At 39.3% G+C, this 24,806-nt stretch overlaps 1 protein-coding gene and 1 long non-coding RNA gene across 5 annotated transcripts in view; one reads left to right on the forward strand and one right to left on the reverse strand.

The window, feature by feature from the left end:
• Nucleotides 1-8,195, forward strand: part of LOC138740387 (uncharacterized protein C8orf48-like) — a 77,367-nt gene extending 69,172 nt beyond the window's left edge. For all 4 annotated transcript variants that reach the window (XM_069892960.1, XM_069892963.1, XM_069892962.1 and 1 more), the window contains one exon: nt 750-8,195. In XM_069892960.1, the coding sequence (XP_069749061.1) occupies nt 750-854 (105 nt within the window). In that variant the 3' untranslated portion in view covers nt 855-8,195. The remainder of the gene's footprint in view (nt 1-749) is intronic.
• Nucleotides 8,196-14,941: 6,746 nt separating this feature from the next.
• On the reverse strand, nt 14,942-20,053 carry LOC138741671 (uncharacterized). The gene is made up of 2 exons (XR_011343654.1): nt 19,597-20,053; nt 14,942-16,750 (listed from the first exon to the last, which is right to left on the reverse strand). It is a non-coding gene; the product is annotated as an uncharacterized lncRNA (long non-coding RNA).
• Between the last annotated feature and the right edge of the window lie 4,753 nt (nt 20,054-24,806).

Below are 24,806 nucleotides of genomic sequence, written 5' to 3' on the forward strand. Positions count from 1 at the left end.
TCTCTAGATGCTGCTGCAAAGGCAGAAGTGAATGAAGGTTCACACCACACATAAAGGGAGATCTCTTTCAACACTCCCAACTCGTGTCATACCAAGAAAATATGACATCTACCTCCAACCCCTGCTGCCCCAGTCCTTCACACCCAATCTGAAATTAGCCACCTTCATTTTGACGATATGAAAATTTCTCAGTTGATTTTAAGGAGTTTCTTTCCCATTTCTTTTTATTGTTATTTGGTTTGCTACTTCCACCATTTACTCTCTGAAATTTCCCTCTGCTATGACTTATGAGGGAGGGACAAAGGTTGAGGCTTCAATACTTTAGGTCAAGGGTGGCCAACCTTTTAATTTTTAACTTAGATATACAACATAGTAACAGGCCAATTTGGTCCATGAGTACCTACTGGGGGTGTAGGTTAATTGAGCAGCACAGACTCATGGGCCAAAATGGCCTGTTACTGTGCTGTATGTCTGACTTAAAAATTAAAAATGGAAAAGGTTGGCCACCCCTGCTTTAGATATATCAGAACTGAAGGTTGAGGAATTGGATTTTATTATTTGGGCAAATTTCCTTTCCAACCTAGTCAGAATATCTGCTTTTATCTCAGCCATAAGTTCAAATGAAAAGTATGTAACAGAAATGTCATTGTTTTCCCTTTATTTTATAGTTACAGTGGCTGACCAATGTTAGGTTTTCATCCTTTATAAACCTTCCTCACTTTTGCTCTTTCATTTGCTTTATTTTGCAGGATGGTCTAACATTGATTGGAGAAATCCACAACAGCCTTCCAAAGTATTCAGATACTGCATCTCTGATGTGGAAGACATTATTCGATAAAATAAATTTAAGATAATGATTTACTAATTAGGACTTTCAAAGCAAATAATCCTTTTGGGAACTGAGTCATGCAATATAATGAATGGTTACTGAATGCTTGGGGATTCTCTAGGTTCAAAAAGTCTTAACAACTACCTCAACAAAATTTATTTTTTTCAAACAATTTATTAAATAAAGGCTGTTGACCTCGTCCTGGTTCAGACAACAACTTCACTTTTCACATTGATTAAGCAGTGAAAGAAGAACTGAGCACAAAGTTTTCAACGACTGTGTTTTAAATCCTGGTCCATGCTGCATTTGTTAATTTTGACTGGCCCAAGAATTTTGCTACCAAAATGCTTTCAAAGGGATAAAAAGTAGAATGGAGCAATGAGCTTTTTTGCTTATGTCTGTTATCCAGACAAGGAAAATCAGTGTGGATGTTGGATGAAGACAGGGTTAGCTATGAATCCCTTTTATATTGTCCAAAAATCTGAGTGTAATACTGTACAGCAGAATAATCATGTTTACAAGCAAGAAAAGGAACCTGATTCCAGGTTTATCACTAGAAATGGAATGTCAGTAGAATCTTTTATCTCCTGTTAAACACTATTTATATTTCAAAGTAACTCGCAACAAGGAGTATTTATTGCATATGCTCTCACTGCCTCACATTTACATTGCCAAATTTGGTTTCCTCCCACCCTTTGCTTTTCCTCCATCTGTCCCTTTAGGTAACAATGATTTGCAATGCCTGTTTCATCTTCCCCTACCTCATTAGTCCGTGGGACCGAGGATGACTTGCTTTCTTTCTGGTTCTGTTTGTCCTGACGTGACTATTCCGTCGATTACTTGCCTGATAAGAAGGGTAACTTATGAAGTGGTGCACTCCTGGTATTTACATTAGCCTTCTGCATTCTTTTCTGTAGCGACTCAAGATGCTCAGTCATCGAAAATACTCTTTCTCCACCTTGAACAGTCATGGGCCAGGAATGCTCAAGAGTCAGTGTTGATCTTGCATTTTCTTAGAAACGTTTTTGAATCGTTTTGTTTGTCCACTTGATAATCATGAATAGAGTATTTATCTTGGGAGTCTGTTGATAGGCATGCAGATAAATTGGCCCTGCCCAATAGTGTAATTGGGGCATCAGGTTTAGAATTGTTGGTATGGGAAAAAACACTGGTGATGCTTTACTTGGCCTTCCAAAGGATTTGGAGGATTTTCAAGAGATGTATTGGAGTATCATTCTAGATTAGTGGTTCTCAACCTTTTTTTTTTCCCCACTCACATACCACCATAAGAAACCCCTTACTAACCAAAGAGCGTCTACAGCATAGGATGCCACACGTGCTCTATGATTGGTAAGGCATTACTTAAGGTATTTTGTGAGTGGGAAAAGAAAGGTTGAGAACCATTGTTCTAGTGTCTTGAGGAGCCTGTTCAAGGTAATCTATATCACTAAACATATCAGATGCAAGGATTACTACAGCCCAGGAAACCATGACATTTGTCCTGGGTTGGAGCCCTTGATCTTCAAACTCTTTTATTCATTTGGCTAAAGGCTGTGCAGGCACACTAAGGCCAGTGTTTATTTATTTTTTATTGTTAATATGTGTACTTGCTGGGCGGTCAAATATATACAGAAAACAGAAGGGCCTGTTTTAATCGAGGGAAGCATTAATCGAGGGATCTTGGGATGCAGGTCTGCAGCTCCCTGAAAGTGGCAACTCAGGTGGATAGGATGGTAAAGAAGGTATACGACATTCTTGTTCAGGCCATTGAATTTAAAGATATGGAATCATGCTGTAACTATATAAAACATTGTCACTTTGGAATATTGTGTACAGTTCTAATTGTATATAAGGATAGGGAGAACTGAAGAGGTGTATTGAGATGATCTCTGGATTGGAATATCCAAATTATCAGAAGTGTTTGGAGACTTTTGATTTTGTCTGAAGTATTTGGGGTATCGGGTATATAAAATTATGAAAGACATAGAAAGAGTAGATAGGTGTAAAATACAGATTTTTTTTACACAGAGTGTAGAACGTACTACCATGGAGATGATAGAAGCAGTATGGGAACAACATTTTTAAGAGGCATTTTGATAGCCTCATATACAGTCAGGGCAGATGTGCAGGCAGATGGGAGGATGGGAGTAGTTTAGATTGGCATCATTGCCATTGAGGACATGAACTGAGGTGCTTGTTCTTGTGTTGTATTTCCATGGTGTCTGTGGGAAGTGTTCCACATTTTCCAATCTCACCCTGAATCACTATTGCTGGAGAGTGTGTTGGAGAAAGATCTTTGTCTTGAGGATATTGAAAGCAAGGCCTCTCTTTGAATCTTTTTGCAATGTGCATCTTTTTTCTGCTTGTTGCAGCATTAATTCTGAGATTGAGATGACCTGGTTTCTGGGCTGTAGGAACCACAGATTGAACAGTTTCTAATTATTCCAGTAAATTAGCTCCACTCCAGCAGGTTGGAGGTGAAATGTAGCATTGTGCTATGCTTTCTTGCTAACTAATGTGGGCATGTGTTAAAGGGAACATTGGTGGAAACCAGTGGGTATCACTCAAGGAGTAGGAAGCCAGCAGAAAAGAAGATTCAGAAAGTGGTAAGCAAGGAAGGAATTTAGCTGAATATTTCTGCGCTGAGAAGTTGAAGGACCAAGATTCACAAGAACATTAACAGAACTTGTAGGGAGAGGCTGGATAGGCTGTCAATTTTATCTCTGGAGTATAGGAGGCTGAGGGAGGTTTTGAAATCAAAAGAGATATAGATAAGGTAAATAGGCATAATTTTTTTCTCAGGATGGGGAAGTCTAGAACACACCAGATATATTAAGGCATAGACTTAAGGTGAGAGGGAGACGATTTAAAAATGACCTGAAAGGCAACCTTTTCACTCACACAATGATGGAATATGGAATGATCTAGCACAGGAAGCTGTCAAGGTGAGTACTATTGAATGTTTTAAAAAGGTCTTGATTGGACTACCCCAGTTCAGTATCTGGTCAATGGTAATCCAAAGTGTGGTTTACAATCAGTGATGAAGGGGTTTGCCAGGTCTTTTCCCAATTTGATGAAAATATATGACAGTATGGATGCAAACAGAGCCTCTACAGATAACTGGTCAAAAATGTTGTTGCTTTAAGTGATTTGAACACCCTGCCCATTTCTAAATCCACCCACTTACAGTCTCTCATGTCTTTGATGCTCTGGGTATTTATGAAGGTATGGTTGTAATTAATTTATTAAGTTTGTATTCGATTGTGAAGCAATATCATTCTTGCACACATATATCTGACATTCAGCAACACAGAAAACATGGAGCAAAAGCTCTGTCTAATTTATTTCCCACTTGTGTCACTCAAGAAAGTGAAGCTGCTCCTGTTCTCAGATCAATTCGTGGCCTGCAGACTAGGGATCTATTTTCACTCTCTGGTTCTGTTACTCACTGCTTAAACTTACTGAGCCCATGAGGGGTGCCCTTTGAACTCGTGGGTTTTAGGCATAGTGTTTTGGGAAAGGAGCTTGACAAGTAAGTCGAACTTGTATTGCCGTTATGAACAGAAAAATACAACACCATTAGTCAAAATTTGAGAGTATTTAAGTCCAGCCTTTTGATTCCAGCTTATGCACCAGGGAGAAGTGTAGCATATAGTTGGGAGGAGGAAGTCAGAATGAAATCAAATTCTACATTTGGCCTTTCCAGTTAATATTGTATCATTCTTTAAAAAAATCAATATACAATTAGTAAGCTTCCATTTGAGGGATTGAATTGAAAAGCAAACAGCAGTTTGCTTGTATTATGGATTGTATTTTCATTCTTGATTAAACATCATTAGAATTGTATACTGAGAAGCTGAGCCATTTTCATCCTGAGGTTGAAGGATAAATTTTAATCCACATTGAGTTGCATCCCCTTAGATCCAATTAGACATACTTTCTGCGTCATGAGTTCCACGTAACTGATCTTAACTGTGGGTGAAATGTACTGATTCAGCACTCATGATTGACTGGATAAAAATGATGATCCCTGCTTTTCCATATTTGATATCTGGTCAATGCTAAGATGCCACCAATACGGTTTCTAAAATATCCTCCAAATTCACTAGAGGGATAGATGAACTAACATCAGTGTCTTCTCCTGGGCCAGCACCCCAGCATGGAGGCAGGTGAGTCATCAACAGTGGTCAGGGCATGATGTCCACATACTTGTCCACGCCTGCTGATGCACTTTATTCTAAGTTCTCTTACATCAAGCAATTTCTCAGTGAACAGAGGGAACAAAAAATCAAAAGATTTGCTCAAAGTATCCTTGAAGTAATACAACTGACCTCTGGGAATTTCAGGCTCATGACCCCTCCAAACAGAGAAGGAACTTGAATTATGTTATTGAGAATCTCTGATTTGTGCAACAAGAGTACACAGAAGCCCAGCATGTGGATGGAGCACCATCTTTCAAATTACCCTCACGTCTGCTTGATTAGAATTCATCAGTCTCATCTGTGGAAGTGCATGCAATTCTCTCACATTGAACTCAGAACTAATAAACTTGAATGGGAACAAGTCATCATCAATCCTTATGGTCCAAAGTAATTACAACCTGAATCATTGGTTTTTTCCCCTTCCCACAGATGTGCCCTGACATTCAGAGTGTTTCCAGCAGTTTCTGTTTTTTAAATTTTAGATTTGCAGCAGTTTATTTTTGATTTTCAATATCGTAGCTGGAAAGTCTGAATTCCTTTGTAGTTAAAAAAAAAAAATTGTCAGTTATCCCCCAAAAATTGTTGCATGTGTATTTTGGTATCCTGGCCAATGTGTGGATGCTCCTTGACACTGGCATCACTAGGGTTTTGGGGGTCACCCAGTGCAATAACTCCTGGTGTCATTTCACCCCACCCCCCACCCACCGTACCAGTCCATAAAGAATCCTTAGTAATTTTTTTGTATTTATGTTATTCATAAATCACAAATACTAATTGCAGCAACTATAAAAAGGCCAGCAGCAATGAAAACAACATCGCGCGCTTGCAGTGCGTGCAGACAAAGCCATCTGATTCGAAGCATCTTTGTAATTGGGTAATAATGACAGCTCTGACTGGAGCACACTAGAAAGTTCAAAAAGTAAATTAACATAAAGTTTTAGCCTTGCAGGTAAAGCTTACATATCAGCTGGGCTTACCAAAAATGTTTTTGTTGTTATAACTACAGGGATATTTTAATTTAAAAAATAATTCATTTCTGCTGAAACACTGCACAGAAATTTTATAGACTGTCATTTTGGTGTCACCCCCTTCTGTGACACCAGTGGCTCCTAATGAAATTTGGCTGAGGAGCTCTGTTGGAATATTAGTGAAGTGGAGATTAAAAGGTATATTGCAGTAATTGTTATCAGAATTTGTTACAATTATAAAAGTGAAAGTGTTTGACATTTATAACAGAATTACACATCCACATTATTTTTAAAATGGTAAGCATGTAGGCGTGGAGTGTGTTTTCCATTTTGGCTTTACCTACTTCATAATAACCTGAGCACAAATGTTTTCTTCAAGTTGTTATATTCAAGTGTTGTAGATTTACAAGACAAATATAAAATGAAAGGATGTGCAAAATTTGAATAATGTATGTAAATTAAAAAAAACACCAAAGGAAAAGTACAAATTATCTGCAAATTAACTTCAATTAGACTGGATAGAGTTTGATTGTGCGTAGAATTGTCACATGCTGGGCTCATCACAGAATTCATGGAGCATTTTAATTTTCACATTTGCTCTTGTCAGTTGCCAATATACATCAAAACCATCACCCAAACCTTCAGTGTTCCATCACCTGTTGCAGTGGTGGATTAATTACCATCCGGGCCCCTAGGCTGAGGTTTAGTAAGGACCTCCAGGATCAGTGTCATGGGGGGGGGGGGATTTTGCAGGCCATGCACACCCACCCAGTGGCGTATCTTCAGAAAATCGCACCCCTGTCCAAACATCTGACACCCATCTTTTACATAACTTTACCAACACAAAAATACAAGCTCTCAATGCTACAAGGATCTCCCAATACACCAATTCACTTTCCATCCCAGCCCAGCCACCAACCCCCCCCTCCCCCAATCCACCCCCACCTTGACCCTGCTGACCCCCTTCCAAACGGTGTACCTGCGGATGCCTCTCTAGCGCCACTGCTTCCAGACCAATCAATGCTGAATGGTGCAAATCCGTAGCCGCCATGGCTCCATCACTCGAGGGGCCAGCAGTGCCCCCGACTGCACGCCCCTCCCGCATCTTCGTTGGTTATGATCTGTGCCCTGCTCCTTCACTCCCTCCTTCCTTGGTGGTGCAAACACACTTTAAGGCTGGTCTGCAATTTTGCAGGGCCAAGCAGCCACCCCACTCTGAGCCACGATGGTACTGGGGCATCGCAATGGCACATGCTGCTGCTTCTTCTCCTCCCTCCTCCCATTACCCGCCCACTGCTCTGCCCAGACCACGTGCGGCGTAGCTTGAGAGTGGATGCATGTCACCAGCTGCCTGACGATTGACTGGGCAGTGAGCCAAAGGAAAGTGAGCTCAGTGCTGGCCCAGCCAATGGGAGGTACAGAGGGGAGGGGCCGCAGTCATTCAGGGGGGGCCCCTGCAGACTGAGCAAATCCATTTTAAAATAGCAATTGTACCCCAGATTCATCAAAGAACTAACTGTGATTTGCAATTAAATTTCCTGCTACTCGAGACTGAACAGCAACAGAACCCTTGATATGAAGCTGGATCAATCGTCGAAGTCAGCTGACATTAATGACCATATCACTGTTCACTACCTGTAATGGAGGATTTAGTCCATGCTTTTGCTGATACAAGGCTGGGTAACAGTAACCTACTTTGAGAATAATGTAAGAATCACAGACATAAGCTAAATTCCACCATAGGGCCCAGAGATGCAGTTATCTGACAAAAAGACATCTGGTACCAAGAACGTTTAATCTTTCTGCTTGTTAGCCGGTTGCTGTTTGAGATAGATGGGATTGTTGGTCGCAGACTGTCAGGCGAGACCTTGAAGCTAAGTAAACCATTGTATTCAAAGTATTAAGCTAGAATGGGTAATATAAGCCGTGGTCCCGCTGCTGAAGTTTCAGACTCTCTGAGGGGTGGAAACGTCTCTCAGCAAGAAGAAGAACTTCTAGAGTCCAACCAACGTCCCAGTCGGGGGAGGTGGAGAAGCTGCTACCGGCGCCCTGACAACCTACTGCAAGTGTGCGGTCGTTGCCTCGCTTCGGCAGTTGGGACCAGTCCAGGCGTTGATAAGTATAATTGGGAAGGGCTTGCATATTGTAGTTTGAAATCAGCTTAAGATTTTGTAATAAAGATTTGTATAAACTGAAGTGCTCTCGGCGTGTGTCTCTGTTTTCTTTCGATACCTCAAACACTGTGACCAATCTAAAACGAACAAAGTGAGAGGTACAAGTTTACCCAGGACACTACCCTATTTCCATTTCCTTAACGCCAGATGAAGCCAAAAAATTGAAGCGCAGTAGCCCACCCGCAGCACTAGTGTTAAGAATGGATTTTATCTTATTTATTTCAAAGAAGCACAATACATGAAGGCCAAATGAGATGAAACAATTTTATTACCATTAGTTTTCCAGTTCTCCCACGTCCAACCCCCGTGCAACTGTATTTGAACAGAAGATAAAATTTCCTGAAAGGTATGGGTTATTTATACTTACCTGTGTTATGATTAGAATTGTTGAAATTAACTCTATAACAACAATTGGGTACATGATAATGGATAGAAGGCAGGTGACAACAGGCTTGTGCATAGCCCTGGTGCTGGCACAAGCAGAGGGGTTCCACCTGCATGGGGGATTATGGGTAGCGAAGATGACCATTAATCCCAAATTGAGCCACTGCTGCTGCCCTGGGTGGGCCCGTTGTTTTTTAAAAAAAATTTCAGTGAATAGGTGAAAGCCAATCGCCAGGAATGTTGAAACCTATGTTGTTGCAATTTTAAAATACTTTGTTCCCTTTGGCATCGTTAAAGTAATATTTCTTTTGTTGTATCTCATATCTATTGTTGTTTGACTGGACCCCTTCCCTTCCAGAACCCTAGGCTTCAGCCTAATGGTTAAATCTGCCACTGACATGTTGTGACACTTAACTATTTTGACTTCCTTGGTAGCAGTCAAATTTAATTCAGTATATTCTAGTAGTGCAGACCAAGGGCAGCTTATTATAATTAAGAACCTGTATCCAGCTAATGCATTTGGCAGACATTTGGGTATGTGAATCCACTTAGGGAATGTAAAGACATTTTGGGTTCATCCAATCAAATTTTTCTTGAGTGGTTTTAATACAGCTTGAGCCAAAAGAGGGCTAACGGTTAACAGTACTCAGCTATAGTTTAAAATAAAAAACGAAGTGCAAATTCTGTGCCAAATCTATTTGATCAGGCTGAAGAAGCCTGATTGAAATGGTATCTAATTACACACTAAGGTCTTTGCCAAGTTTTTGTCAACATGATGTACATTACCCATAAAAGAGATGTCACTTGAGGTTCTTGCAGTTGAGAAGAGCTTTGTGAATCTTTGGAAATGAAGGGACTTCGTTTCAATGTCACTGAAAATTGCTTTACTTTTGGAAATGGTCAATGGTCTTCCAGAACTTCAGCTGCTTCCAAGCTGAATCTTGATTGCTGCTGTAGATTGATTTACCACTTTTTGCTAACTCCAATCCCCAAATGAGGTGTGATCAGAAAAAAAAATTGTCAGAAGAATTACTGAGAAATGTATAGACTGCATAGTATGTGGTACTTTTCCATTGTAGAACAGAGATAAAAGACTCATAGGCCTGCATTGTTAATTTTGATTTAATATATGTGATAAACTACTATTATATTATGATTGGCTGCTAGTGGCTGGACACGCCTCCTGAGACCGATGCTACCTATAAGCGCTTTGCATGCTCCTCATTCCACTCTGCCTTGATCAGTCAATGAGGTTGATGGCTGTTCCAGTTTATAGTTAATAAAAGTCTATCAATTTCAATCTTTTGTGATTATTGATGGTCCATCAATATATATTAAATTAATTTACTCTACTCCCTTTCACTCATTGTGCGAGATCACATGAACTGTTCAAAAGTTTTGAGGCCCCTTTTAAGATGCCTCCTTTTCCATTTTTTTTTTCTTTGACCTCTATTTAGTTAGAATTAGTTGCACACAGCCAACCAGCCTTTGTTTTTACTATAAAATCAGATTCTGCAGACTTTTGTGTTTTACTCCATTTTAATGAACGGTTTGGTTACCCGCTGAAAACCTCCAAACAGTACAAACATGTGAAATATGCCATGAAAGTTAATGAATGGCTTATTAACAAATAGTTGCCATTATCAAAGAAATATAGGCAAATCAAAACTCCTTTTGTAGCCAAAAAGAATGCTTTGTCAGTAGGATGGAAGCATAAGTTTCCTTTTTGTATTAAAACCATTGAATGAAATGTTGCAATATGAATTTTGCCAGATTTGGAACAGGTCCTGCTGCCAATAAAAAAAAATCAATCAAATTTAATTTTGGGGAAAATAATTTGCAGGCCATTCCTTTCTCTGTTGGCTCAAATTCCATACAGAAAATTGCATCCCATGGATCAAGGCACCTTTTAGCAAAGGAAGTGCTGGTTCACAAATTTTGACATTGGAATGAATCTGTCGTTCTACTGTATTGAAGACATCATTTTAGCCAGAGCTGAAGAACCTGTTCTGCACCCATTCCAACTTATTGATAATGCTTCCTATTGCTGGACAACTTGGACAGCACCTAGTACCCCAAATAGTCTCACCAAAGCCTGAGATAGCTCCATCTGTCTTGAGCTTAAACATTTGTACTCAGTATCCTCCCAATAGAAGGTGAGTGTAGCAAATGCCTTCTTCACTACCCTGTCCACCTGAGTTGCCAATTTCATGGAACTATGCGCTATTCAACAACATTATTTGTGGCTCTACCATTTATTGTGTAAATCCTATCCTGGTTTAAATATCCAAATTCCAACACCTAGAGTTAAATTTCATTTGCCACTCCTTGGGCCATCTAGCTAACTGACCTAGATCCTGTTGTAAACTAAAAGAACCTTCCCCTCTATCCACTGCACCACCAATTTTGATGTCATCTGCAAATTTATTATTTGTGTAACTACACTGTCATACAAATCAGTAATATTGAAAACAAATAATAGTGAACCCAGAACTAACCCCAGCAACACACCAGGGGTTGTGGTCACTTGCCTGCAGTCAGGAAATAATCACACCAATGCTACACTGTCTCCTTCCATGAAGACATTTTGAGTCAAACTGGCCAGTTCACCCCGGATCTTGTGATCAAACCTTCCAAATAACTTGCCATGCAGGATCCTGTCAAAAGCCTTTCTAAAGTCCAATATATACAACACCCAGGCCTCATCAATCCTCAAGGTTCCCTATTCAAACAAAAAACTTATCAGATTTGTGAGGCAGGATCTCCCATATTGCATTTGGTTCTTTGCCAATAATCTTCCTGTATTTTCATGTTCTTACCTCCACCACAAATGAGAACTGTTTCTCTTTACCAACTCTTCAATAGCCTTTATAATTTTGAACATCGATGTCACATCTCACACCTTTCTCTTCTAAACAGAAGAGAAAGGGATTTTTATATAACTAAAGTTCTTCATCACTGAAATCATTTTGGTAAACTCTTCTGAACCTGCTCCGAAGTCTTCACATCTTTTCTGAAGTGAGATACCCAGAACAGGGTAGAGTACTCCAAATGTGACTGAGCCGGTGTTTCGTAAAGATTTATTATGACTTTCTTGCTCTTGTAAGATTTATCACGACCTTCTCGTTTTCTAGCTCTATCAGTAAAACGCAGGATTCTGAATGTTTTTATGATCACTTTCTCACCTTCTCAACCTGCCATACTAATTTCAAGAAACTATGCATATATACCCGAAGGTTCTTCTATCCCCTTTGACTTTGTTGCCCTTTTTCTTTTTTCTATCGAATTGTAACTTGTCACAATTCTCAGTATTAAAGCTCATCTGCCTCCTATCCGCTATTAAAAAAAAAATTTAGACATACAGCATGGTGACAGGCCATTTTGGCCCATGAGTCCATGCCACCCAGTTTACACCCCCAGTGCGTTTGGAACAGTGGGAGGAAAGTTGAGCACCCAGAGGAAACACACACAGACGCAGGGACAACATACAAACTCCTTAGACAGTGCCAGAATTGAACCTGGGTTGCTGGCACCGTACTAGTGTTGCGCTAACGGCTCTGATTAACTGTGCCACCCTTAAAAGCATAAAAAATGGCGACAATGGGAACGTGCCTTGTTTCTTTGAATTTTGGAGGAAGTGCTTTCTAAGGCATGAAGTGATTGGACCAGGATAGGTTTTAGGTGTGACCTATGAATTCTCCTCAAAGCACTTTTGACTCAAGATTATTGCAGACATTATTTTTGGATTGTAATGGTGTGCTCTGCCCTTATTGAGAATGGGGATGGATGTCTTCCTCCCTTCAGGCATTTAATTGTCTACCATTGTTCTTATCAGGATATTGGAGGATTGTAGGGATTGGGTTTGATCCATCAGTTCTGAGATTGGTGCCCTCTGGTCCTAGACTCCCACATCATAGGAAACGTCTTCTCCATGTCCATTCTATCCAGTTCTTTCAGTATTCAATAGGTTTCAATGATATCCTCCCTCATCCATCTCAACTTGTGAATACAGTCCCTTAGTCATCAAATGCTCCTCATATGATAACTTTCATTCTAGGGATCATTTCCAGTGAACTTCCTCTGGACCCTCTCTAATGCCTTCTTAGACTAGGATTCTAAAACTGCTCACAAGTGCGGACTGACCAATGTCTTATAAAACCTCAACATTATATCTCTGATTTTATATTATATCTTTCTCAAAATGTTTGTCCATCTCCAAATTAAATCTGTGGTATAGGTTTAGTGTTGGAAAGGCCACCATTTGAAGTCCACCTCTGAATGTTCTTTATGAAATTATCACATGGAAATTTCTAAACCATTTATTTTGAAGGGTCTGTCTTCACAGAAGAGTGCACAGAAAACCTACCAGAAATGATAATTCACTGCAAGTCGAGAGTAAAAGCCTAGTTTTTGAGAAATTAATAGGAATGAAAGGCGATAAACCTGTAGGACGTGATCCCAGGATTTTGAAAAAGGTGAATATGGAGATTATGAAGACATGTTGCTCCAAAGTTCTGTAGATTCTATAATGATTCCTACAGATTAGATCATAGCGAATGTAACCTCACTAATTAAGAAAGCAGGAAGCCAGAAAACATGGAATTATGGAGCAATTAGCTTGACATCATGGTAAGAAAACTGCGGGAGCCTATCATTAATTAAAGGTACTTGGAAGGTAATAGTAAGGATGGGCAGAGTCAACTTGGACTTAACCAAGGGGAAATTATGTCTAACGAACCTTTTGGAATTTTTAGTGGAATAATTAAAGGTAAACCAGTTCGTGTGGTATACTTGGACTTGTGGAAGGCCGTTGATAGGATACCACACAAATGGCTATTAACCAAAATTGGAATGTACAATATTGGGAAAATATACTGGTGTGGTTTGAGGAATTACTAAATGGGTAATTATAGAGTGAGAATAAATGGGTCTCTTTTGGTATTGGAGGATAAGACTTGTGGGTGCTACAGGAATGGGTGTTGGGGACCCAGCTGTTCACAGTTTATGCCACTGATAGAGATGAGGGAGTCAAGCATAAGATATCCATGTTTGCTGATGTTATAAAACTAGGTAGTAATGTGGGCAGTGAAAAGGATGCCTAGGTTTCAAGGGGATATGGATGAACAAAGTAAATGGTGTAGCAGATGGACCGTAATATGGAAAAAATGTGAGGTTGTCCAATTCAGTAGAAAAATGGAAAGGTAGTGTGTTGCTTTTAATGCTGATAGGTATTGGTGTTCAAAGGAACTTGGGCGTGCCTGTACATGTTTTGCTTTATTGAAGGATTGCTTTGAAGGCTCACCAGTTGGATTCATGGTATGGTGGGTCCGATGTATGAGGAGAGATTGAGCAGACTAGGATGTACAGTCTTCAGTTTAGAACAATGAGAGCATATCTAATTGAACTATCAAAAGTTATTAAGGGATTTCTCAGTGTAGAAGTGTAGTTAATGTTTCCCTTGGCAGGGATGTCAAGATAATGGATTAACTCTTCACAAGAGTTGAGAAGCAATTTCTTCACCCAGCGAGTGGTGAATCTTTGGAATTCACTGTCCAACAGAACTGTGGAAGCAGAGTATATATAAGAAGATTGATAACATTTCAGATATTATGGGAATTAAGAGATATGGCTTGGACAGGAAAGTCTTAGTGAGCTGTAAGATCCACTATGATCTTATTGAATGGTGGAGTAGTCACAGGTGACTTGCTTCTGTTTTTTTAAATTTATGTCTTAAATATATGAGGGATGGAAGTTGAAACTGTGATATTATCTTGCCCAGAGCACCCTCAGTATTGAAGCTGGAAGGGCAAAGGTACACTTTATATTGATTTAAAATCAGGCTGACAAAAGGACTGCTGCACATGTCAGGTAACTTACCGCTGAAACAGATGTCATTTGAGGTCACTGATCCTCCAACAGTGGCTTGTCATGGATGTTCCAAGAAAACAAGTTGAGGAGGTAGGGTGGGAGAGAATCAGAGGAAGTTGTGGTTAACCAGGAGAAAAGATTCAGGTGGTGGTTGAAAGTGGAATGACAATAATTGGGAGAAGGTGTTTTGACGGTGAACAATCAGAATAAAGCCAATTGGGACCGATTAATTCTCGAGCACTCAAGCGATGCCCAAATAGATAAAATATAGTTTATTGGGCTTTGTTTAGATCAATGTTTCAAAGGGATACTCCTAATTTTTCTTACCAATTGGCAATTGAAAAAAATAAATATTAAAACTTTCATTTGAAAAAAATCTTTCCAGCTTTTTCTGGAGCAGCTGTGTAATCTTTGATTCTTGCTTAGATGTGGTTTTCAATGAGAAACATTGAATGTGGTGTCAAATATTATTAATTAATGTCACAAACTACAATAAAAATACTAATGAGAAGAAGGTTAAAAATTGTAATAATTTTATTTAAATATCATACATTTAAGTTAAATTTAATACCACACCTCTGCACTATTCGATATGCCGATGTTCCAGAAAGATATATACTGAATATAACTTTTGAAAAAATACTTGAATTAAAACACTCACCATCACTTCACAAGAACTCACAGAGGACATTGTAAGATCAATTTAATTTTCGGTAGGGATAAGTACATTCATATTTTCCAAACACGTTTTATTTATTTGTATCAGCAAAAACTAGTGAAATTTGGATATAAGAAACCATGTTCCATTATCACTTAAATTATCATTTGATCTTATTGCTTAAGCTTTTAATGAAGAGAAATGTTCACATTTTAACCAAAGAACATTATATCTTGTAGCAAATTAGATAATATGTTTTCTGTATTTGCAAGAAGCATATATTCTTTAAAACTGTAGTATTAAGTATTACTCAGGTAAATGAGGAAAAAGCAATTCAATAGGGCCTCTTTATAAACAATGTGTGCAAAAGTTCTGTGGTTTATATCTCGATATATAGTAATATATGATCATTTTATATTCTTATCTCTGCCACTTCTAAAGCAAAAAAAGGAAATTTACTGACAAAGGGTATACTGCAGCTTCTCTGATTGGAACGTCATTAATGAATCAAAAGTTATTGACCATAAATTGCCTTGAAAACACAATAAAACTTTCGGTAGGTGATGGTTGATATAATGTAAGTCTCTCTTGTAAAATGGATCATGAAAATAGATTGATACACTCTGTAAGTTAAATTGATCTCAATGCAGACAGGAGTTGATCACCTCTGGACTTTTGGCAAATAACTAGTCTAATATAGAAACATGAACTAAAGAATATAAATTTACATTCATGCAAAAAGTTACAGGTTATGCACAGCAAAACAATGTTAATGCAATAAATATTTTCCCATCTTGCCAGTTGTCAGCACTTATATTTATGATATTTTTTCACCTCAATTTGTAAAAATATGTTACCCATACCATGTCTTTGCAGGCAAGCTTAAGACTAAATGGTTTACTTTCAAAAGAGTTTATAATTTTAAATATCATTATTGTAAACAGGCCAATTTGTCTTCACCTATTCCTGGTGCCAAATGCTGCTTCCAGGATTTCCTTCAAATGCGCTGTAGAATTATTCAGGTGGAATTGTGTAGCTTGGAATTCCCTTGGTCCCTTTCATATTCCTCTTGGGCTTGGCGTATTTTTTTTCTTTTCAGTTTCCACTTATGGAAGTGGAAGGTTGCAAGAGATGTTGATAACAAGGTAATTATTAAAGACAGCAAGATAAGCAGTGCCAAAAAGGAAGAGATACTTTCCTCCAGACGTTTTGGGTCCCCTTCAACAGTTGAGTTAAATTTTGAAATGTTTTCATTTTGATTGCTTGGCAGTAATGTTGGCATTGGAACTTTGTGAAACTTGGAATTCATTTTGAAACCAAAAGCTCAAAATCCCTCAATGTTTCTTCATAGAGCATGAACATGAGCTTGGGATTTACTGCAAATTGTTAATTTCAAAAATGGGTCTCCATTAACAAAGTGTTAGGTTCTAAAATTAATGCCAATGAATCAACATGGATAAAATTAAGAGATTAAGAAGCATTCATGATAGATGATATGGTCAGCAGACATGGATTTCCATTGCCACAAATCAACTTTGTCAAAGAGCTGGTATCTTCAGATCTTTCTTCGCTAGTTTAAAATGATCTTTCAGTTAGGTTCATGAGTAGTTTCAAAGCCCTTGTTGGGGAAAGTGCCGAGTTTCCAATATGATGTATCAGGAGACAATCTAGAGAGAAAAAAAACAATTCCATTTAAGGCTCATTTCTGGTTTTCAAACACATAAAATCAATAATGCTTTTCTTTGATGGAATGTGTAGCTGACAAGTGGAATATATTATGTGTGATGCTGAGTCATTTATTTTTACAATTCTACTGGCATTCAACTTAGGAATATTGTTCCATGTTGCAAACTAATGAAAAAAATCATTAATACTGTCCAAATGATTTCTACTGTTGTCTTTTTTTTCCTTACAGTTATTTCTGATTTAATACAACATGATTTTGGATTGTCTCATTCCAGTGGTTATAAGTATAATCTAGAATTCACCATCTTGGCATTTCAATCAGTAAAGCCCCAAGGGTCGGGAATGTCGGAAATGACAGTTGAACTGGAGTGAAATAAACAGATGCTCTTGTTAAGGAAAGGAAAAATAGCAATGATGTGATAGGCTTAATCATGTTGTAACAAATTGAAGTAATGTATACTATGAATAACATACCAACTGAGCAGTCTAAGTAACAATTCATATGGCTTTCATGACAGACATGATTAGTTTATCTGTACTTTGGGGCATTTGCTTTTATTGCAGAACAGAGACAAAATGCTTTAATATCTTTATCATAAATGAAAATCTTTTTAAGTATGTTAATAAATATTTTAATATAGTTACTGACTTTTAAAAAAAAGGTTCTGATGTGCTCACCATCTCTAGAACTGCAACCCAGTGCAGTGCAGTAAAAAGATACAAACAACGCCAAAAAAGCAAAAATCACATTTGCAAATAAAATACAGAAAAAAAGAAACTAGAGATTTATATTTGAAATTACGAGAAGTCATATGCTTATTTCTACGCAAAACATAACTTACGATAAAACCCCCTTTTGAATATAAATACATGTTAATACTTTGGTTCATGATTGGTTGAAAGAGGATCCGAATGCAATACAAAACACATTTTTTTCCCCAATCTTCTAATTCCATTTTAACATAAACCTTGAACAGGACAATATTTTGAAGTAAAACACACAAGTCTGCAGACACTGTGAGTGAATTAAAAACACAATTCTGGAGAAATTCTGCAGGCCATATAGTAAGGATAACCAACATTTCTGATTTCTGCTGACCTACCCTCTCCCTCCCTTCCCTTTCCCATTGTCTCATTCCCTTCGCTCTCCACCCCCTTCCCTCTCTATTCGCAAGAGCCATCCCTGCTCGCTACTGTGTCTTCCCTCCCTCATCCACCTATTCCCTCCTGCCATTGGGACTGAGTTCATCCCCTTACCCCTTACCATTTTGTTCAGGCGCCTGCTGACATTTTTCCACACCTCGATTAAGGGCTCAAGCCCGAAACATTGGTTATGTATCTTTATCTTTGCTATAGAAAGTGCACTGTTTGGCCTGCTGAGTTCCTCCAGCATTGTGTTTTTATTTACAATATTTTGTTTTGTTACCTTTTCCTAAAATAATCTCTGGGTTACGTTTAGGCACAGGTATTGTATTTTATTCAGATTGCAAGACAGACAATTGTATGTAATTGGTTAGAAATTGATGTTACTTCGTGAGAAAGATTGAACTGAAAATGCAAATTTTCAAAATTGCATTCAAAATTACTTGTAGACAGAGCTGAATTTTACCACTCGCTCGTACATCGAAAAATTGGTTCACCTGATTCAGGATGCTGTTTTTAAAAACCATTCATTGTATAGTGACGTACCATGAGTTATTATTGGTGTTTCAGTGTATTACATCCCAATGTTTCATTGAGATAGAGTCGTTTTCTAAATGTTGGTATCTCATTTTTTTCATGTTGATAGATATCGAAATTCAGACTTATTTCCACCACAAATGTTGGCATAATTTTTTTTTACAAACTGATTGGGATCGAAAGCACTGACTGAAAACTTTGTAATCCAATGAAGTAAAATTTGAAGTCAATGAGCCAAATAATAATGCTAGGCTGGGAAAGGAACTTGTTTTCCTTTTAAATATTCATGACATGGAAAATCCTGCTTTCATCATCTTCAATTTGTTCCCGAATTGTAAGTAAACAAAAGAATGGAATTTTGCATCATCGCTGTGTTAGTCATTCCGATGTGACCTGATTTGCTCAGGTCGTTACGCAGACTAAAATCTAGTGCAGTTTTGCATGGTCACCGTCTTGTTTCATTGTGAGCCCTTAAAGGATCAGACCAGGAGAGTGAAGCTCCATTGATTTCAGTACATTTCCAAAGACCCGGTGTCCGGAGAGCCAAATTGAAAGTATGCAACTCATTTAGTCTCATCAAAAAAATTAACCTTTTAATTGCAGAACCAAATGATTAACAAAGAGCCATTATCTCTCTCTCTCTGGAAAATGTTTAATTCACGATTGCATGAGAAGCAAAACATCAATCGTGGAACTAACTTATTCACACTTCTAGATACTGGGTGATTGATGCACGGAGCATTTTTTCTCTGTATCACGTTCAAAAAGCCACTGCCTAGTGCCCATTGATATCGAGACGGGTGAAGAATACATGATGGGGGAAACAAAATGATCGAAGCCCCACAGGAACTGAGATGGGAGGAAGATCATTTTAAACTGAATGGGGAGAGCTGTTCAATCTCAGGAACGCCGGGGAGGCTTTGAACAGACACAAGCGACCACGAAAGATTGACTGGGCACGTTTGAATGGGAATCTATTGTTTCAGGTGCCAAAGCCAGGGCTCGCGGATCGGAAATACCTTGGACCAGTCTTTCCTAAAATAAACAGAACCGTGTTGCAAAGTCCGACTTCACCTCCTGCAGAATTTAATGAAGAAGCGAGGGAAGATACCAAATGTAGTTTGGAAAATCCTCGTCGCATCGTTACCTGTGTTTGAAAGATCTGCCGCAGCGGGAGCGATGTTTAACAGGGAGGCGCTCTCCCTTGCTGCAGTCCTCCAGCTTTCCACGCTGCCGTCGAAAGGAGCCCGCATGAGTGCCGCTTGAGCCACATTCAGCGATGCATCCTGCCGCGGTCTCCCGTCCTCTCTTCAACTTTACTTTACTTTATTCACAGCCGCATCACGTGGACTCAGTGGTGCGATCCAATACGAGATCTTGGGAAGCCAGGGAGGTGGAGACCGAGACCAGACGAGAAGGGGAGGAAGTTGGAATGAAGTCGCCCGTGTATTTCTCCACTTCAAGGGCGAGTGAGACCAGTCCCGGCGAGGTGATCGACCCAGCGGCTACTTCTGAGGGTCAAGACCCCCCAGCACAACATTCTGTTGATCTAGGTTGGCCGGAAGGAGGTCAATTCCAACCAAAGGCAACCATTCGTTTCTTTTTTGGGGGGGGAGGGTGAGCATTAAAAAAATTTTTCCCACTTCCAAAAACAACCCCCAGTCTCTGTCCCATCCTGCTTCCCCTGTTTTTGAGAGGGGGGGGGGGGTTCCATCGTTAATCAGTGTGATTTTTACAGAGCCCCTCCATGAGAATCTGGACAAAGTGTCGAGACGGCCCTTGAAATGGGTCGCCAGAAGATCGTCTATCCCTGGAACCCCTGAGAATTGTCGCTGCGTCTCCTTGAGGATATGATCGCGTTGAAGCCTTTGTCTCGATTCAACGCCAGTGGATGTGAACAGAATTCTGATCAACGGACAGCAGATGTGCTCGAGTGCGTTGGAGATCCGATTGAATGGGATTAAAGTTACTTGACCAGCAATGAGTCAAAAGTTTTGATTTACGCCCAGTCAGAGTAGACCAGTGGCGAGGTGCGAAAATGTCACTGGGAACGAGAAATTCAAAGGATACTGCTCCCCTCTGTTACGAAAAGTTCAGATTTGCCTCCATGACATCACATACAAACCTGAGATTCTTTTTTTTTCCTGCGGGGAGGGAGAACTCCCACTTATTGGTAGTGCGCAAAACTCAAGAAAAAGATCGGTCCACATGTAAGCAACTCGAGAAATGTAAACAAACAGAATTTGCCATGCAGAGAGAAAATAAAATCAATAAAGTGCAAAAGTCAGATTCCTTACATGAGCCCCTGATCGAATTGGTCAGACATGTGTTTCCAAATACACATAAATCCTATTCGTCCATCTCCTTTCCAATAGTGACCCTCCCATTTGATGTGAGGTTTCGTGATCTATAATTTCATGGATTATTCTTTTATATTTTCTTGAATAAGTTGCAATCTCCAGTTCTCTGACCTGTAGGAGCCTGGATGGTGGAGGGGTAGCAGCTGTCCCTGAGCCTGGTGGTGCGTGTCTTTCCTGATGGTCCTGGAGAGAACAGAGTGTGAGCTGAGTGATGATTGCTGCTGCTCTCCAACAGCTGCATACCTCGTCGATGTTCTCGATGATGTGGAATCACACCCTAAACTGATTTAAAAAAATTTTTTATGATATATTTTTATTCTGTAATATTATTGTTTAAAATCTCTGTATTAATTCATTACTTACTATGTATTTTTTTATATCTCTTTGAACTGTATGTGTTTATAAATTATAATAATAATAAAAAGATTGAAAAAGAAAGAAAGATGATGTAGAGGGTTTTGCTTGTGATGTCCTGGGCCTTGCCCACTACCTTTTTGCATGGCTTTACGCTCAGGGATATTGGTGTCCCCACAACAGACTGTGATGCAGCCGGTCCACACACTTTCCATCACACATCTGTAGAAATTTGTCAGGGTTTCTGATGTCATACCAAACCTCCGCAAACTCCTGAGGAAGTGGAGGTGCCGGTGTGCTTTCTTCGCAGCACCATGAATAAGAGGTCTTCCGAGCTAGTGTCTCCCAAGAACTTAAATTTGCTCACCCTCTCCACCTCTGATCCCCCAATGATCACTGGCTCAAACTGATTATTCTGCATCACCTAGATGTGGACAAAAATTTATAAGATGCATGAATGATATTTATATTCCATTCACAAACTGAACACAATATTGTTCAAGAGGGGTGGAATGGGGTATTGGAGAGGAAAGGGTGAACAGGTATTCAGTCACTCCTTGCTGGTTAAGATGATATCCTGAGCATTGTCAGAATATCAATGCTATGGAATTGGTCAAAGAAGGCACAAGAGAAAGTGGAGATCAAAAATAAGAAAGGTGCTGTCACCTGAAAGGGCAATACTATAAGTTTCTCAGTAGCACCATGTGGTGGAGGAATAGATATGGAGGTATATCTGTTGCAAAACAGGGTTGTCATTGTGGGAGTCTTTAATTTCCTTAGTATTGACTGAGAGGTTGTTTATGCCAGAGGCTTAGATGGGGAAGAATGTGTTAGTACATCCAAAAGAGTTTCTTGAAGTTACAATTCATAGCTCCACCAGGAAGGGGAGGGGGAATTAACTGGGAGAAGCTGTTATTGGGTAAATGCACAACTGACCTAGCAGTTGTTTAAGCACTAATTAATTGGAGCCTGGGACTGGCACGTTCCAGTGTAAAGGAAGAAGGTTAGCAAAGTTGGAAAACCTTGGATGATGAGAGAGGTCATGAACTTAGTCCAGAAAAAAAAATGTACGTAAGGTACAGGAAGCTATAATCTGACAGGACCCAAGAGGAATATGAAGATTGCTAGAAAGAGCTCAACCGGGCATCAGGAAGGACAAAGAGGGCCATGAAATGACCTTGTTGAGCAGGATTAAATCTCAAGACATTTTAAACTTGCATTGATGAGTATGAAGTGGAGAGGACCACTCAGGGGTAAAGGAGGAAATTAATTTGAAGAGAGATGGTTGCAGCAGGGTCAATTTTGTCATTTAAGAGGAGGTTGGATGAGTGCATGGATGTGAGGGGGTTGGAGGATTATGGACAGGGAGCAGTTAAGTGGGACTAGAGGTGATCACTTAAATTGGTGCGGACTAGAAGGGCCGAGATGGCCTGTTTCCGTACTGTAATTGTTAGATGGTTGAAAGTGGATGAAGTACTACTTTTGCATCAGTGTTTACCAAGGAGACAAATGTGTCAGGGAGCATAATGTGGAGAATGTCTTGGGGCATTTTGAGATCAAGAAAGAGATGGAGCCTTTTGAGGAAAATTAAAGTAGAAACCTCTTGTGGGACTGATGGGATATTTCCCTGGCAATTGAAAGAGACACATGAAGAGATTGTTGGATCTTTGAGAAAGATCCTCGCAACCTCACCAGAAACAGGAGAGGTCCCAGAGAACTGGAGATTGCCTAATGTTGCAACTTATTCAAGAAAGTTTAAAAGAATAATCCATGAAATTATAGACTACGAAACCTCACATCAAATGGGAGGGTCACTATTGGAAAGGATATGGACAAATAGGATTTATGTGTATTTGGAAACGCATGGTCATGGTTTTGTGAGGGGCAGGTCATGTCTTATCAATTTGATTCAGTTTTTTTGAGGAGGTGACAATGGACTTGAAGGTGGGACAATGGACTTTATATACATGGCTTTAGTTAGGCATTTGACAAGCTCATTCATGGTGGGCTGATTCAGAAGGTGCAGATGCATGAGATCCATAGTGAGTTGTTAGTTTAGATACGTAATTGGCTGGCTCATAGAAGACATGATGTAAGGTCATGGTGGAAGGCTGTTATTTGGTGGCCTGACAAGTAGTGTTCCCTTGGGATTGGTGTGAGGACCCCTGTTGTTTGTGATTGATATATATATATATAAAAATATAAGACTAGGATGAAAAAGTAGGTGAATAGGCTAGTAAGTTTGCAGATGACACAAAGATTGGTGTAGTTGTGTTAAGTGTAAATGGTTATCAAAGATTACAAAAGGATATAGCTTAGTCACATATATGGGCAGAGAAATGGCTGTTGGAGTTTAATCCAGACAAGTGCTAAGTGTTGCACTTTAGGAAGTCAAATGTAAGGGAATGTATACAGTTAATGATGTGGCTCTTAAACTTATTGATATGCAGAGAGATCTGGGGGTCCAGGTTCATAGCTCATTGAAAATAGCCATACGTAGATAGGGTGGTATGCTTGGCTTCATTGGGGGAGGGCATTGATTATAAACATAAGGAAATAAAAGTTGGGTTAGGCCACACTGAGAATACACTGAATCTACTGTCGCCCCAATTTCAGGAAAGTAGAAGCTTTGGAAAGGGTATAGAAGAGGTTTACCAGGCTGTGGCCTGGTTTAGAGAATATGAATTATCGGGAGAGGTTGAACAAGCTTGCATTGTTTTCTCAGGAGCGTAGGTTGCAGTGGGGTAACCTGATATTGGTTTATAAAATTATGACAGTCAGAATATTTTGCCTAGGGCAAAAGAGCACACATTAGCAGACTTGCGTTTAAATTTAAGGGAGATATGTGGGGCAAGTATTTTACTCAGAGAGTGGTAGGCGGCTGGAATGGGCTGCCAGGAGAGGTAGTGGAAGCCGATACAGTCATAGCATTTAAGAGGCTTCTTTATAGACACATAATATGAAGAGTCTGGAGGGATATTTCTATCTGGAGCAAGCAAAAGATTTTTAGTTTGACTTGGACATCATGTTCATCCCAGACACATGGGTCTAAGGGCCTGTTCCAGTTCTATGGTGTATATATTCTGCACAGAACAACTAACAGAACATATACAGTTAACATCAGCATGTTTTACCAGGTTTGATAAATTTTTAAGCTGTTCTTTTTTCCCATGGCAGAAATAAATAAATGAAAATGTCCAACAAAGAAAAGAAATCAATTAAAAATCTGCCTTTTATCCAGTACTATTCAGTAATAAAATCTTATTTATAACAATATAGATACTGCCAATCCATCTAAAATCTAAAGGGAATATCAAGAAATTTAATAGAAACTGAGAAGTACTATGTACTAGAAAACATACAAAACTTCCCTTCACCTCTTTAGGCAATCAGCGCTAATCTGGAAGGCAAAAGATCCAGGTTATAATGACAAAATGTCCATCTCTTGCTTTTATCCTAGCTACATCAGCTAGAAACAAGATCCAGATTGTTCTTGGCACAACAAATCTGTGCAAGAGGAACAGACCTACCTTTGTATTATGTGTAGTACATTCAGTGCTCCCTTTAGGTTTCAAATGCTGCCTGTGTGACGAGAAAATACCCAAAGAGCGAGACCTTGAGCACGATTGACTGGGATTACAGA

Source organism: Narcine bancroftii, chromosome 8, assembly GCF_036971445.1.
Source record: "Narcine bancroftii isolate sNarBan1 chromosome 8, sNarBan1.hap1, whole genome shotgun sequence".
Lineage (NCBI taxonomy): Eukaryota > Metazoa > Chordata > Chondrichthyes > Torpediniformes > Narcinidae > Narcine > Narcine bancroftii.